The following is a 15059-nucleotide window of genomic DNA, read 5'->3' on the forward strand; positions in this document are numbered from 1 at the left end:
GGGGGCACTGGGGACAGGGGGGGTTCTGGGGCGCTGTTAGCTCAGAGGGTGGAAATAGGGGCTGTGTGGGTGCTGTGTAGGTTCAAACAGGGCAGCCACGTTTTTGGGGTGTCCCCAAGGCACAGGGAATGTGCTGGTGTGTTGGATCCCTCACCAGAGAGCAGCCAAGGGCTTTGGCTTTCCCTCTCTGTCACCACCACCCCAAGGCCGGGGGGGGAGCTGGGTGTCATGGCAGGTATTTAGCCCCATGATGGGAGCAGAAGGAAGGTGCCCTTGGCAGGGAGGGAGGGACACGGGGACAGCAGTTCCCGCCCTTGCCACCATCGTGTCCCCTGGCTGTGACACAGCCTGCCATTGAGCCAAGTGTGGCTCTGGTGGCAGAGCATCCTTCCAGCCCCACCTCTGCCTGAGCACCTCGGGGTGCTGCTCAGCAAATTAGCACCCGAATCAACCCATTCATCTCTTAATTGGGGGGGGTGAGTCTTTGAGGATGTGCTCAGGGAAAAAGCCCCCCTCCTTCCCCCTCCTCCTCCTCCTCCTCGGGGCTGCCTCGATGCTTTATCTGGGTGGACAGATCCCTCCTAATTGAGCAGATATTCCGTGTTCTCAAACAGATGGCTCCTTTGCATCAATTATTCCTTATCTGTGTAACCGGGGATGATTTGCTGACAGATAGCACGGGGTGAAGTTAAAGCAAGGAGGCGGCCAATGCTCCTCCCTGGCTCCGACTGCTGCCTGGGGGGTCCCAGGGGGCACAGACACCGAGGAGGGGACACACACACACAGATCCTGGCTGCTGTCTCTTGCCTAGGTAGGACCCGTCTTCGATGCTTTCACATTTCAGCATCCCCCAGTGGGAAAAGAGAAAGGGTGGCACTGCCATGGGGCTGATGGGTGGGTTGGGGTCAAGGGTGCTGCCTGGGCTGCCCGGGGAGCAGGAGGGTACCAGGTTTGGTGCAGTAACCCCCTGCTGAAATCTGCTTTCCCCACCGTGATCCCGGCCCAGCCCGCCGCTCCCTGGCTCTGTCTTGCCCAACGCCGCTGTGACGCATGGCAGGGGGGATGATTAATGTTAATTAATCATTAGTTGCTCCGGGTATCAAAGTGCACCCCGACCCTTTGCCATGCCCACAGGTAGAGGAATGCTGCCTGCTGCTGGCAGTGGCATCGTGGCATCCCCCCTGGGACCTTGGGGACATGGCCCTGCCACCTCCAAAGAGCACACCTCAAGCTTTCAGGGATGGCGACCGCTCCCTGGGCTTGTCCCCTGCCTGCTGTGACAGTCACCTTCTGTCAGGCATTGGGAAGGGGAAGAACATCACTAGGGCAGCTGGTGGCACCCCACCAGGTGGAGCTGGTAGGTGGTGGCACTCGAGGACTCGTGGGATGTAGGGAGCGCTCACGGTTGTGCGGTGCTGCCATATGGATCCCATAAATTAAACCTTTCTGAGACACGAGCAGTAAATTTATATGTGTGGGGCTCGTTGAGGCTAAGGGCATCCCAGCAAAAAATTCACCTCCCATCCATCTCGTTTCGGCTTTCCCCCTTTGTAGGACTGACCCTGAGGAAAAAAAAAAAAAGGATCAGCAGAAAATCCTTGGCGTGCTGCAACCCTGACCCTAATGTCCCTAAATCAGGAGCCGGGTGTTTCCTGTGGGTGTCACCTATGGTGGGAAGAGAGGTCACCAGCAAGCCACCCTGCCCGGGGTGGGCACAGCATCATCCTGGGGATGCACTGGGACCCAGGGCCAGGTTGTCCGTGCGTCTGTCCCGGGGCGGTGTGGCGGTGGCATTGCTGGCTGTCACTTTACCCAAGATAAACGTCAACCTCGACAGCCCGAGCTGTGTTCCTGGGCACGCCTGACACAGGAGGTGACAGCTACAACCACACACAGGGCCAAGGCAGCGCCGGGGGACGCCCAAGGTCAGGGAGGGTGACTGTCCCCAACCTGAAGCAGCGGCAGCGCCGTCCCCGTCCCTCGGGCGCATTCGCCTCGCCCGGCAGGGATGGTGATGGAGGGGTTGTTGATCTCGAGTAAACACTGAGTAATCGGGAGCTGTCTAACCAGCCAGCTGCAGCCGGCGAGCGAGGGGGACGCCGCTTTGATTCATGTCCTCTCCCCCCCTTCCCTGCTCCTTCTTGCTGGGAACCATCGGCCGGATCCAGCTGTAGCCCCGCGGCGCTGGGCTGGCGTGCGGCTCCCCGCGCCGGCCACGTGCACCGTCCGGCAGGAAAACAAAAGCATCCTGTGTCTCTGCACCCCAGTGTCCCCCTCAGCCCTCCCCAAGTGTGCCTGGCCCTGTCAGGAAAGGCACTGACTCTCTGTCCTGCTCCTCTTCTAGGTGTCCTCTTCGTCCCTCGAGACAGCTGCCACCAAGCCTGCTGCCAGCGAGCCACGGCACCGGGCGGCCAGCACCGGGGAGAGGAGCCCAGGGACGGGGGGAAGCACTGCCCAGGACATCATCCAGAGGACGGGTTTGGATGTGGAGAGCCTGGACGCTGGAGCTACAAGTAGGTGATCACCTGGGGGTCCTGGGGGGGTGGGGATGCCATTCTCGAGGTGTAACCTCAGCCTGGTTCGGGTCTTCTAACCGAGGTTTGCTCCCAGCGGTTCGGATCACTGAAACCTCAGCAGGGAGGTGACCCCAGCGGCACCTCGGTCCCTGCCCGCTGTCCCCAGGGCTGTGAGTCAGGCCACGGAGAGCCACAGCGTTGGGCTGGCCACGCCGGGGAGTTGGGGGGGCCCCCGGGGTTGGGCCAGGCCACGGCTCTCCTGGGACTCGGCCACCTGGTCCGTCAGGAGCAGCAGCATTTTTTGGGAGAGGTATCACGCGTGCTTCCCTCCTCCTGCCACCTCCCTGGACTGGCTTGTTTGCCAGCCCTTCCCGGCGGGCGCGCCGTGCCGTGCCGTGCTGTGCCGTGCCACGCCAGGCTGCTTTGATCTGGCAGCAACCGCCGGTACCGGTTCCTGGAGCTGGGATGGGGAGAGCCAGGAACCGCAAGGTGCAGCGGGCAGGGAGCTGAGGAAGGGCAGGAATTTGGGGATCTGGGGCAGGCAGGGATCCGCAGCGGGTGGTGTTGGTTCCAGGGGGGCTGCTTGGTGGGGAGAGGGATTCGTGACCCCTGCCGTGACCCCCAGGAAAGGTCCTGGCAGGGAATGCCGTGATCCAGCTTGTCCAGCACTCATCCCCATGGGGATCTGGCACCACTTTGGGGATCCCTCGAGGCGACGTGTCCCTCCCCGGGAGGGTTGGGTGGGGGCGGGAAGGGGCAGGAGGCATTTGCAAGCTGCTCACAGCCCAGCCGGCAGCAAGCTGGGAGCCGTGGCCTGGAACGGGCCTGCCGGAGTCAGCTCGGGATTTATTACCCTGCCAGTGGCTGCCGGGCAAAGGTGACAGTGACTAATGGCTTGTTACACGCCTGCCACATCTCATCTGTGCACCGCGGCCGGCTGCCGGCGCTCCCAGCCCTGCTGTGCGGGCGGCCCGTGCCCCCACCCTCCCTTATCCATGAGGGGGGGGCCACAGCACAAGGGTGAACCCCCCCTGTGCCCCCACAGGGACCTTGCCTGGAGCGGGTGACAGTGACAGCTGGCTGGCTTGGTGCAGGAATTCACCCCTGTGCCAAGGCTGGGGACTTGCTCCAGCAGCATCCCGGTGGCCAGGCAGAGCATCCCCCTGCGGGGCGGGGGGGATGTGGCACCAATATTTTTGGTGCTTCCCAGCTGGTGGTGGCACGTCCCAGGGTGCCTCTTGTGACACCGAGGACTTCCTGACACGTGAAACTCCTTTTGTGGTTGCAAAAGTGTGAGCTGTGCTTGCCACTGCTGGGCCGGTACCACCGGGCTTGCCAGGCTGGGACAAGGAGGAGCATGTGGGGATGGATGCTGACGAAGCCACAAATGCAGTCACTAGGAAAATTAAAAAATTAACAGGCATTGGCTCTCTCTAGATTAGTAAAGGCAGGGAGATAAAAGCGGCTCTTTATACCTTGTGAGAATTGCTGATAAGGGCATTTGTTCCTCTTGTATTCTTTAAAAAGAATGCAATAAAAATTTAAAATAGAACGGGAAAAAGGAGGCTGGGAGGTGTGTGTGTGGGGGGGGGGGGGGGTGAAAGCGTTGGCAGTGCTGGTGAGGAGGGCTGGGGAGGTAGTGGGCAGCACCAGTGCCACGGGCAGCACTGGTGTGGCTGGCAGTGGGGCCTGGTGGAGGAAGAGGAGGAGGATGGAGAGGGAGCAGAGCTGAGGGTGAGCCAGGAAGGGGTTTGGGTGGGTGGGGGGGTTGTGTGGGGGGGCAGCCTGCTCGGGGGTGACTGGATGGGCATTTTGGGGTGCCCTGTCACAGACACGTGGGTTATTCTGGCCTGCTGTGAAGCCATCCTTGCCATGGCCTGTGTCTCCTCCTGCAGAGACACATGTTTATGGCTGGCAGTGTTGGGAACAAATTCCTTGCTGGAGACTCCCTTCTGCCTGGGGAAGATTGGGGTCCTGCCTGTCTGAGCCTGCCGAGCCTGTCCGGCATGCAGAGCTGACCAGCACTGCTTGTAATGTCTGGTAAATGATCAGCAACTTCCTCTGCTTGCCAGTGGGATCAGCCCCACCCCACTGGTTTCACTGGTGTCTCCAAACCTGGGTGCAGGCAGAGCCTGCAAGGTGCTGGTGGGGTGGCACAGGGGGGACCATGGTGGTCCCCATCCAGAGGCTCCCCATTCTTACCCCTTTGCTGGGAATGCAGTGGGCAGTGGGGTGCATGGAGGGGCCCATTCTGGGGATACCCCTGATCTCTGCAGGGGCTGGAGCCACGCTGGGTTCTTGCCATGATGGGTCTGGGGTGTCCTAGTGGGGTTCTGAGCAGTTTTGGGGCTGGGACTACCCTGGGCTCTTGCCGTGATGGGTCTGGGGTGTCCTAGTGGGGGTCTGAGCAGTTTTGGGGCTGGGACCACCCTGGGCTCTTACCACAACAGGTCTGGGGTGTCCTAGTGGAGGTCTGAGCAGTTTTGGGGTGGGGGTCAAAGGGCTGGGTGCCACCAACCTCTTGCCCCCCCATCGATCCCTGGGGCACCGAGCTAAATTTGAGGGGTGATGGAAGAAGGTTGTGGGGCCCCCCCAAATGCAGCTTTAGTGGGGGGACAGCCCCATCGGGGTCACCCTAATTCCTGGGGGAGGGCACCATACTCCCTAGTGCACCCCTTCCCCATCATCCCTCTTCAGGCGACCCCGTGACCCCTTTTATAGGAGCGGGGAGCTGAGGGGGGGTGTGATGTTGTGTCCCTCCCCTTCTGTTTTAGGGAATCCCCCTCTCTCGCTGCCTCCCTCCTCCAGGGGGAAGGTGCCAGCCCTCCGTCCTTCCCCCCCCTCTCTCCCGCCCCCGTCGGGGCCCTGCCCTGCCCGGCCCGGCCCCCGGTGAGTCACGCTCCAGCCGTGCGGCTCCCGGGGCGGCGGGCGGGCGCCGAGGGAAGCAGGAAGCGGCGCGGAGTGGTTGAAGAAGAGGTGGGGGGGGTGGGGTTGTGGGGGGGGTGAAAAAAAAAAAAAAAAAAAAAAAAAAGGTCTACTCGGCGCTCCGCTTCGCTCCGTTCCTTCCACCGCTCTCTGCCCATGGAGGAGCGCAGCTCCCGCTGGACAGCGCGGCCGACGGGTGAGTGTTGCCCCCCACCCACCCCCCCCCGTATCCCTCTCTCCGGTATCCCCCTCCCCAGCGCCGTCAGGGGGGTGTGGGGGGGACAGGGGTGGCTTTGCTGGAGGGGTAGGATGGGTCCCGTGTGTTCCCGCCGCTCTCAACCGCCCTCCCCCCCCCCTCCCCGATGGCTTCGCCTCTGCTGCTGGTCGAGGGGTCCGGGGGGGGAATGGAGGTCACCCCGGGGGCTGAGGTCACCCCGGGTTTAGGGAGCTTGTGGGCTGAGGTGGAGAAGACCCCGTGGTGGGGAACGTGGAGGTCGCTGTGGAGTTTGGGGGCTCCCATGAAGGGAAGGGGGGGGGCAGAGGTCACCCTGGAGTTGGGGGACGCTGAAGGATGGAGGTTACTCCGGGCTTGGGGGGCCCCAGTTGTGTGGGGAGGGGAAGGTCAGCCTGGAGTTGGGAGACTCCCAATGGTGGGAAGGGTGGAGGTTGCTCTGGGCCTGGAAGTCCCTGTTGTGTAGGATGTTGAGGGCTCCCTGGAGTCACTTGTGGGATGGAGGTTATTGTGGGGCTTAGAGACCCTGTGGTGTGGAAGGCAGAGTGTGCCCCGAGCCTGGGGAACTCCATGGTGTGGAGGGCAGAAGTTACCCTGAACTTTTGAGGCCTAATGGTGTGGGGAACAGAAGTCACCCTGGAGTTGGGAGACCCCATGGTGTGGGCAGCAAAGGTCACCCTGGGCTTGGGGGGCACCCTCATTTGGGGGATGGAAATTATCCTGGGCTTTGGGGGACCCTGTTGTTTGAGGGGGTCGTAGATTATCCTGGGGGACTCCATCCTGTGGGTCACCCCATCATGTGGAGGTTGCCTTGGGCTTGTGGAATGCGTGGTTTGGGGCATGGAGGTCATGCTGGAATTTGGGGACCCCATGGCATGGTGGGCAGAATTTATCCTTGGCTTGAGACACCCTGTCTTGTGGGGGGCAGAGGTCACCCTGGCCTTGGGGGTTACGAAGGTCACCATGGGGTTGTGGGTCCAGCTGCCGCGTCTCCTGGTGGATGCTGGGGGGAGATGGGAGCTGCTGGGTGCTGTGTCCTCAGGCTCTGGTGTTGGTCGAGGTGTTCATTCCCTGTGTTCCACATTGCCACAGGGACCTTTTGGGTCATTTCCTCTAGGCTGGCAGGGCATGGGGGTGTGTGGGGCATCAGCCTTGCTGTGTCTCCTTGCTGTAGCTTTCCTGAGCTGAGTGTGCAGTGAGCTGCCACAGGGCCGTGCCTCAGTTTACCCACGCACCGCGGGCAGCTCCGGTATTACCCATCTTCCCAGACATTTATGATGCTGGGAAGAAGGAGCTTGTTTCCAAACAAACTGTGCTGCCTGACATGGGGACCCCGGGCACCGCACACCCCGTCGGGGTGATGACACCGCCCCGGCGTCTCTCCCGGCTCCCTCGTCTGCCGCCGCCGGCTTTTATTGCTCTGCTCCATCCTCGCTTTTCCACCCCTACCTGTGCTGCCTGCCTTGCCCTTCGCCCCGGGGCCCGGCGGTTCACCCTGCCGCCCTCATGCCCTCTGTTGTGCCGCCACAATTTTGCATGGTTGATACCAGTGCCAGCACCCAGCTGCTGTCCCCAAACCCAGGGCAAGCGCCCTCGGAGCAGCAGGGCGAGTGCCTGGCTCCTTCCTTCCTCCTCCTCCAGCACCCATCCTCTTGGAGCAGGGCATCCAGAAGCTGGGAGTTGGGTGCTGGGGGGAAGGAGGGGGGTGTTGCTTGTTGCAGTAGCCAGGGTGGGATTTTACAGAGGAAAAGAAGAAGGGAAAAAAAAAAAAAAAAAAAAAAAAAAAAAAAAAAAAAAAAAAAAAAAAAAAAAAAAAAAGGACCCAAGCGGGAAGGCAGCGGCTCCCCCCGCGCCTGCGCCAGCGTGGGGAGGGAGGAGGAGGAGGGGGGGGGGGAGCACCCCCGCTGCGGTTCGTGGGTGCGCCCCAGGGGGAGCCTTTGTGCAACCTGGTGGGAAGTGTGAGCAAACCCGGTGCTGGGTGCGAGGGGGTGCAGGGGCCGGGACACACACACACACGTGTGCATACACACACAGACACACACACCAGCCCCCGTTTGTGCACACGCGTGTTGCAGGGCTCACACGAGGGCAGCCTATGGCCCACGAGCGTGGTCCCCCCCCCTCCCCGCACCTTCTTGGGTTCACACCAGGGTGCGTGCGCGCTCACGAGCGTGTGCCTGCACGTCCCCGTCCCCCCCCACCCTCCCGTGCCTGCGTTCGTGTGTGCAGGCACGGGGCTGGTTTTGTTTTTTTTGGGTGATGGGGAGGCTGGGTGGGTGCGTGCGTGCGCTGGCGGCGGGGCAGGGAGCATTACAGTGGAGACAGTGGCTTTGGCGGGGGGCCAGGCTGCCGGGGTGACGGGGAGGGGGTCACACACACACACACAGGACAGTTTTATCACTTCCTGATGTGCCAACACCCGGGAAGGGGCTGCAGGCTGGGGCTTGGCTCAAGGGAAGGTGGTGACGTTTTTAATCTCTGCTCCCCTGCTCCTGTTCTCCGACCTCCCACCCCCCCCGGTGCTGCCCCTCACCCTGATGTCTGGCTGTAACCCCCCGGTTTGTTTTTTTTTAGGGGGGATCTGGTGAGTGGTGCCTGCAAGGGGGTGTCTTCCCATTAGGTGCAAGGCTGCGGGTGCTCCCACCCCACATCATGGGGGGTGCAACACTGTGGGTCACCCCTGTGACCCCCCAGCAGTGCCAACCCAGTGGGTGGGGGGCCGAATGCCATTCACCTGCCTCTACCTTCAACCTCCCAGGCCAGGAGACCCAACATGGCCCCCAGTGTTGCTCAGAGGCGAGGTGGTGGGTGGTGACCCCAAGGTGGGGGGGTCTGGATGCCAGGGTAAGGTTGGGGCAGGGGGGGGAAGGGGGGCAGCATGGCTGACAGCCTGGCCAGAGCTTGGCAGGCTCCAGCTACCCGGGCAGGATGCCAGGGGGATTGCCCTTGAAATAGCCCTTGCTGTGCCTCGTGCCTCGCCTGCCCTCAGCCAGGAGTAGAGGAGGATGGGGAGGGGACACACACAGACACACAGAGACACCAAACCACCCCAGGTCGTTCCCTCCATCCCCCCTTCCCCCCCCCCCCATTCCCAGCACCCCACCGACGGTTGCACCGCGGGGTGGGAGGAAGCGCGCCCCGGCTGATAACGTGGGGCCACCTTATCGTGGGGCCTTCTGCAAGGGCAGGCAGCATCCCCCCAACCCCCAACCCCTTATCTCCCTTGGCCCCAGCTCACACTCCCCCCAACCCCCCCTTCCTTGACCTACTCCCCCCTACAACCCCGGGGGGGGGTCATCAGCCCTTTTGGGGGCGGTCACTTGGCAGCTTGCCCCCCCCTCCCCTCCTCTCCTCCCCCCTCCTCCTCCTTCATCCTTTTTGAAGTTTCAAATCCATTTAAGTCAAGAGGAGGGAAAGTTTATTGCCTCTAAAGCCCCTCGCGTTGAGCAGTAAATCCGCTTTGCTGCGCCGACGCCGCCTCTTAGCACCCGTGGGACCTTGAAGGGGGGGGGAAACCAGGCTGTGTGTGTGTGTGTGTCCCCAGCCTCAGCACTTTTATCTCTAGTGGGGAGCCCTGCGTGACCCCTAAAGCTTGGCCAGCTATGGGGTTGGGGTGCATTTGCAACCCCCCCCCCTCCCCGGCCTCACTGAGCTGGCTGGAGCATCACCGCTGTTTGCTTGCCACTTGTTTGCTCCTTGCTTGCCACTTGCTCCCCCTTTGCTCGCCACCTCCTTGGATTTGATCCAGAAAGGGGGTTCACCTCCTGGCAGTGGTGCCCCAACATCCCCCCACAGTGTGGCAGACCCACCCACACACAGACACACACACACATTCCACACACACCCCCCCGTCCTCTGCTTCCATGCACCCGGGAGCTTGATGTGCTGCCGGCACGCCAGCGTTTTTATTTGATTTCCCTTCTCTGGAGCTGGCAATATTTAAATATTAATGCCTGCCTCTAATTGCTGTGTCAGAGGAGCGGGGCGGCGCGGGAGCGGGTGCAGGGGCGGCTAATTTTGTTGTCTCGGGGAGTGTTTGCCAAGGAGAAATGTTTGTGCATGCACACACACACACACAAAACCATACACATATGTGGATTTAAAAAAAAAAAAATTATTTATTTCCCCCCCCCCACGCACACTCCCTTGGGATTTTCTTGTCCCTCGCAGTGATGCTGGTGGTGGAGGGAGGCCAGGCTGTGATGGCACCAGGGTGGGGGGATGCAAAACGTTTTGCGGGGGGGGGGGGGACGGGACAAGAGGCTTAACGGCGAAGTGATGATGATGATGGGGGGGGGGGCGCGTTAATTTGTTGCGCTTCGGGGTTTTGTTGTTTTTTTTTTTGTTTTGTTTTTTCTTTAATTATTTCTTTTTTCTTCGGGCAGAGCGGCGTCAGATGCTTGCGTGCTCGCTTCCTGTAATAAAGCGACCGCCGGCGCGCTTGTCACCTGCTCTCTGTTGTGCTGCCAAAGCTGCAGACATGCCGCTTCTTGCTGCGGGCTTTGGCGTGCTCCCCGCTGCCGCCGCTCCTCCCGCTCGCCCCGGGCGCTCCCCCCGCTGCCAGCTCGCCCTTAGCAGGTGTTTCGGGGAGGGTGCGACGGGTTCCTGTTGCCACACGCCCCGTGCGGGCGACGTTTAACTGTTCCTGGCTCCTGCTGCTGCTGCTTCTGCCCTCTGCCCCCTCCGACGCCCTCGACGGGGCGGGGCGGCCGCGCTGTGGTTGGGGGTTTGGGCGCTTGCCACGCTGCTTGCTCCGCCGCGGGAGGACCTCCTGGCTCTGTTAAATCTTCCGGGGTGCAGAATCCTGCTGGGAGGTGGTAAAACCCTTCTGCAGAGCCAGCACAGCTGCAGGCAGGCGGCTCTCTCTGGTTGTCACCCGCTGGCACCTGGGGGCGTGTGGCTTGTGCCATGCACGGGGTGTGCAAGCTGCTGGGTGCTGCTGCTGCCTGCGGTGCCTTGCTGTGCTCTGCATCCCCCTCGGATGCACAGGGCTCTGTGCTGGGCCATGCAGCCCCCTCGGATGCACAGGGCACTGTTTCTGGCCTCCGTGTAATGTTCTGCATCCCCCTTGGATGCACAGGGTTATGTGCTGTGCCATGCAGCCCCCTCAGATGCACAGGGCACTGTTCGTGCCCTCCATGCCATGTTCTGCATCCCCCTCAGATGCACAGGGCACTGCTCCTGCCCTCCATGTCATGCCATGGAGCCCCCTCAGATGCACAGGGCTCTGTTTCTGCCCTCCATGCCCTGTTCTGCATCCCCCTCGGATGCACAGGGCTCTGTGCTAGGCCATGCATCCCCCTTGGATGCACAGGGCACTGCTGCTGCCCTCCATGTCATGTTCTGCATCCCCCTCAGATGCACAGGGCACTGCTCCTGCCCTCCATGTCATGCCATGCAGCCCCCTCAGATGCTCAGGGTACTGCTTCTGCCCTCCATGCCATGTTCTGCATCCCCCTCAGATGCACAGGGCTCTGTTTCTGCCCTCCATGCCCTGTTCTGCATCCCCCTTGGATGCACAGGGCACTGCTGCTGCCCTCCATGTCATGCCATGCATCCCGCCTCGATGCACAGCCCTGGTTCCAGCACCTTCCCAAGTTTTCCAGCACTGCTGCTGGGCAGGTGGGTGGGTGTTATCTTATGTTCCTGTTGGGTGTTATCTCTGCCCCCCCCCCGATGCCCTCTGCCCCTGGTCCCCCCTGCTCTGCCATCCCCTCACAGCCATTGCTCCTTTCTCCTCACCCACAGAGGCATCCGATGCCTCTCTCAGCCACTCAGGGGTGGATGTCGGGTGCAGGGAAGTCAAGTTGCCCCCAGGACTCCCCTCGGAGGAGGCAGGATGGGTTTTGTTTGCACTTCCCTACTCCTGTCCAGCCCTGGCTCCAGGCACCAGCTTTATTTCCACCGTATAACAAGATGATGGGTTAGGGTCAAGCTGGGGGTTCATAACTTGTTGGGAGACTTTGCTGAACAATAAAGGTGTCTGCCTTTATATCTGCTCGTATTTTATCCCTGCCACGGCCTTTCCCCAGCACCGCCTGGGATTTACGGCAGGGGATATTTGAACGTGTCGAGGCGAGCTGGGGGGGGGAAGCTGGGGCTGACCCCTCCCCTTCCCCTCTCCTCCCCTTTTCCTCCCCGCCTTTGCATTCTGTGCCCGTGTGTGCTGAAATATTTACCTCCCAGCTCCTCTGACAGTTCAAGCCGTCTCCTGAAGCAAAGGTTATTGAACTGGGAATGTTATGACATTACATTTTTGTGTCTGCACTTTCAAGATGCCTGATGCAGCCTGAATGATAAGCGATCCCGGGGTTAAGGGTGGGTTGGGTTTTTTGTTGCTTTTTTTTTTTTCCTTTTTTTGTTGTTGGCGTCTTCCCACCCCCCCCCGTCCCGACCCCCATCCATTTCTCCTCCTCTCCCTCCTGTTCTCCTCCCCTCCTTGGCGCTGGCTGTTGGCTCTGCTGGGCCTTGATAAGGCTCCTTTTTATTGCCCTGCCTTTGCATTCCTGCTGCTGGTCTCCCTGTGCTTGGTGTGGATGCTGGGGAGGGGTTTAGGAGGTGGGGGAAAGACATTCCCAGTGTAGAAGCTGCCCTCGCTAGTGCCTGCCTCAGTTTCCCTAACCTTGGGCTCATCCCTCGTGCCATGGGGCACACTGGGCACCCAAACTTCTTCTTGGAGGATGCTGATGCTGAGAGGGGTACCCCAACCCCCCCTGTATCCTGGTGTGGGGGGGGGAAACAGCATCCTGCATCCCACTGGGGCTGTGCTGCAGGGCAGGGGGAGCTGTGCCAGTCTTTGCAACCCCTTTTGGGGTTGGGGGGTTGGGGAGATGGGGGTGCAGCAATGCTCCCCGGTACCCCATCTGTGAGCATCTCAGCAGCTGCCCCCACTTGAGAAGCAGCATCCTGCGTGGCCAAGGGGCCCTGGGGATGTGTGGGGAGTGGGATAAGTGAGAGTGGGTCTGGCCTGTCCCGTACACACTAGAGGGCAGCAACAAACTGGGTCAGTGTGCAATCCCTTGGGAGCTTTGGGGGTCTAACCCTCCCCCCCCCAGTTTCCCCCGGTGTGGCAGGTTTGGGGCAGGGAGCTGCTTGTTTGTAAGGGACACTCAAACCCTTTTGCAAGCGAGCAGCTGGATGAGGTCACTCAAACCCAGGTGTCCCATCATTCCGGGAGCAAATTAATTAATTCCTTAAATTTGGCTGCCTGTGCTGCTGGCAAATCAGATCTGGGGGCTTTGTTCCCACCATCACCCCTTTCTCTCCTTCCCTGGGCTCCCCCTCTTAGGTTCACCTTGGTTCACTGCTGGAGTCAACATCTCCCCCTGCAGCCCCTGGAGGTTCTGATGGGCTCAGGGCTGGCCCAGCATCCCGGGTCAGGGGGGCTGCTGAGCTAACAGAAAGCAGCTGGGCAGGCAGGGGGGCTGCTGGGGAAGGGGAAGGAAAATAAAAAAAAATAAAAGAGGTCAGGGCCTGGGAAATTAAATGTTCATAAACGTAGGCCCGAGCGCTTAAAAAGTAGGGCAGTGCCATTAAATCTCATTAAAGTTTAATACCTATCAGTGCCACTTCAGGCAGCCCTTGGACATTGCTTTAATTTGATGGGTGTTAAGGGAGAATTATCAAATAATTGTGCTGGCTGGGGACTTGCTTTTATCATGTTACATGGAAAGCTCTCCCAGCTTTGTGCTGCACATCAAAACAGCAGTGGATAGGTATTGTTCTGGGGTGGGCATGGGGGGGGGGAGAGGCTGCAGGGGGGTCCCCTGCTGTCCCCATCACCCTTGGCGGTGGCAGGAGGGATGAGGGACACTGGATCAGGGATTAGCTGCCCCGGGAATCTGATTTTCCTGCCCAAATTTAACCCCTATACCTGTGGCAGGGAGGGTCTGCAACTCCCTGGGGGTGGTGTGGGGACAGCCAGCATCCTGCCATTGTCCCCAGGAGCCCTGCCAGGTGTCCCCGTAGCCCAGCAGGGTCGTGCTGCCCTTTCTGGGGATGCTTTAATGACTCCTGATTTTTGGGAAGGCTCTGGGGGGGGAATTGTCTCTGGGAGATGCTGAGTGCTCCGTGGGGGAAGTCCCTGTGGCCCATTAGGGTCGTGCTGCCCTTCCTGGGGATGCTTTAATGAATCCTAATTTTTGGGAAGGCTCTGGGGGGGGAATTGTCTCTGGGAGATGCTGAGTCCCGTGGCCCAGCAGGGTCCTGCTGCCCTTCCTGGGGATGCTTTAATGAATCCTAATTTTTGGGAAGGCTCTGGGGGGATAATTGTCTCTGGGAGATGCTGAGTCCTGTGGCCCAGCAGGGTCCTGCTGCCCTTCCTGGGGATGTTTTAATGAATCCTAATTTTTGGGAAGGCTCTGGGGGGGGAATTGTCTCTGGGAGATGCTGAGTCCTGTGGCCCAGCAGGGTCCTGCTGCCCTTCCTGGGGATGCTTTAATGAATCCTAATTTTTGGGAAGGCTCTGGGGGGGGAATTGTCTCTGGGAGATGCTGAGTGCTCCGTGGGGGGAGGCAGGCAGGCAGGCGTTTGGTGATAGGGGGCACTTGGGGTTATTTCTTCTTTTTTTTTCTGTTTCCTCCCTCCTCCCCTCGCCGTAAAAGTCCCGGTTGATAAAGAATTAGTGCCAGGTCGTTAGTCCTGGGTTTTATGAGATAAACCCAAGTGCAAGGTGCTGTCGTGTAAACGCTGGGGCCAGGGGACTTTGGGGGGGGCTTTGGGGGGAGCTGGAGGTGGAAGGGGTGGGTTTGGGGGGGGGGTGGGAGCAGAGCTGCTGCCATGAATTATTCAGCACCTCCTGATTTCACATTATTCTCACTGATACTTTTACAACCTGTCAGTAAATAAAAAGATTCTGCATTATTTATAGAAATGGACCCGAATTGGTTAGGAGAATTTACTGTTGCTATTATTAGGGGCTGCTCAGCCTCGTGTTAATGAGAGCTGGGTGATGATGGCAAATGCTGTTTCCCTCCAGCTCAGAGTCCCCCCGGGCTGCCACCTCGGTCCCCAAAGGGTGGCTGTGTCCCCGTGGCTGTCACCACCACCCACTCACTCAGCTGAGGCTCTGCATGTGTCCCCAGTAGCAGGTGGGACATGGAAGGGTGAGGAGCTGCTTGGCTTTGGGCTGCTTGAAGCAGAGTTATCTCCTTCCCAGGGACATCTCCTGGTAGATAGCACCCTCCCAGGGACAGCTTGTTGCTGAGGACAGTGTATTCCCAGGGATGACTCCTTCCCCAGGGACATCTTCCTAGGGATATCTCCTTGCCAGGAACATCTCCTTCCCAAAGACATCTGCTACCTGGAGATATCTTCTTGGGAACATCTTCTTCCTGAGGACCACATGGTGCTGTGGGTGTCTCCTTCTCAAGCACATCTTCTTCCCA

The 15059-nt window shown here is 60.1% G+C and overlaps 1 protein-coding gene across 3 annotated transcripts in view; it reads left to right on the forward strand.

Moving 5' to 3' along the window:
* Positions 1-15059, forward strand: part of GSE1 (Gse1 coiled-coil protein) — a 115422-nt gene that overhangs the window by 31953 nt on the left and 68410 nt on the right. For all 3 annotated transcript variants that reach the window (XM_071756581.1, XM_071756579.1, XM_071756580.1), the window contains one exon: positions 2345-2513. In XM_071756581.1, the coding sequence (XP_071612682.1) occupies positions 2345-2513 (169 nt within the window). The remainder of the gene's footprint in view (positions 1-2344; positions 2514-15059) is intronic.

The sequence above is a fragment of the Heliangelus exortis genome, chromosome 13 (genome assembly GCF_036169615.1).
Source record: "Heliangelus exortis chromosome 13, bHelExo1.hap1, whole genome shotgun sequence".
Classification (NCBI taxonomy): domain Eukaryota; kingdom Metazoa; phylum Chordata; class Aves; order Apodiformes; family Trochilidae; genus Heliangelus; species Heliangelus exortis.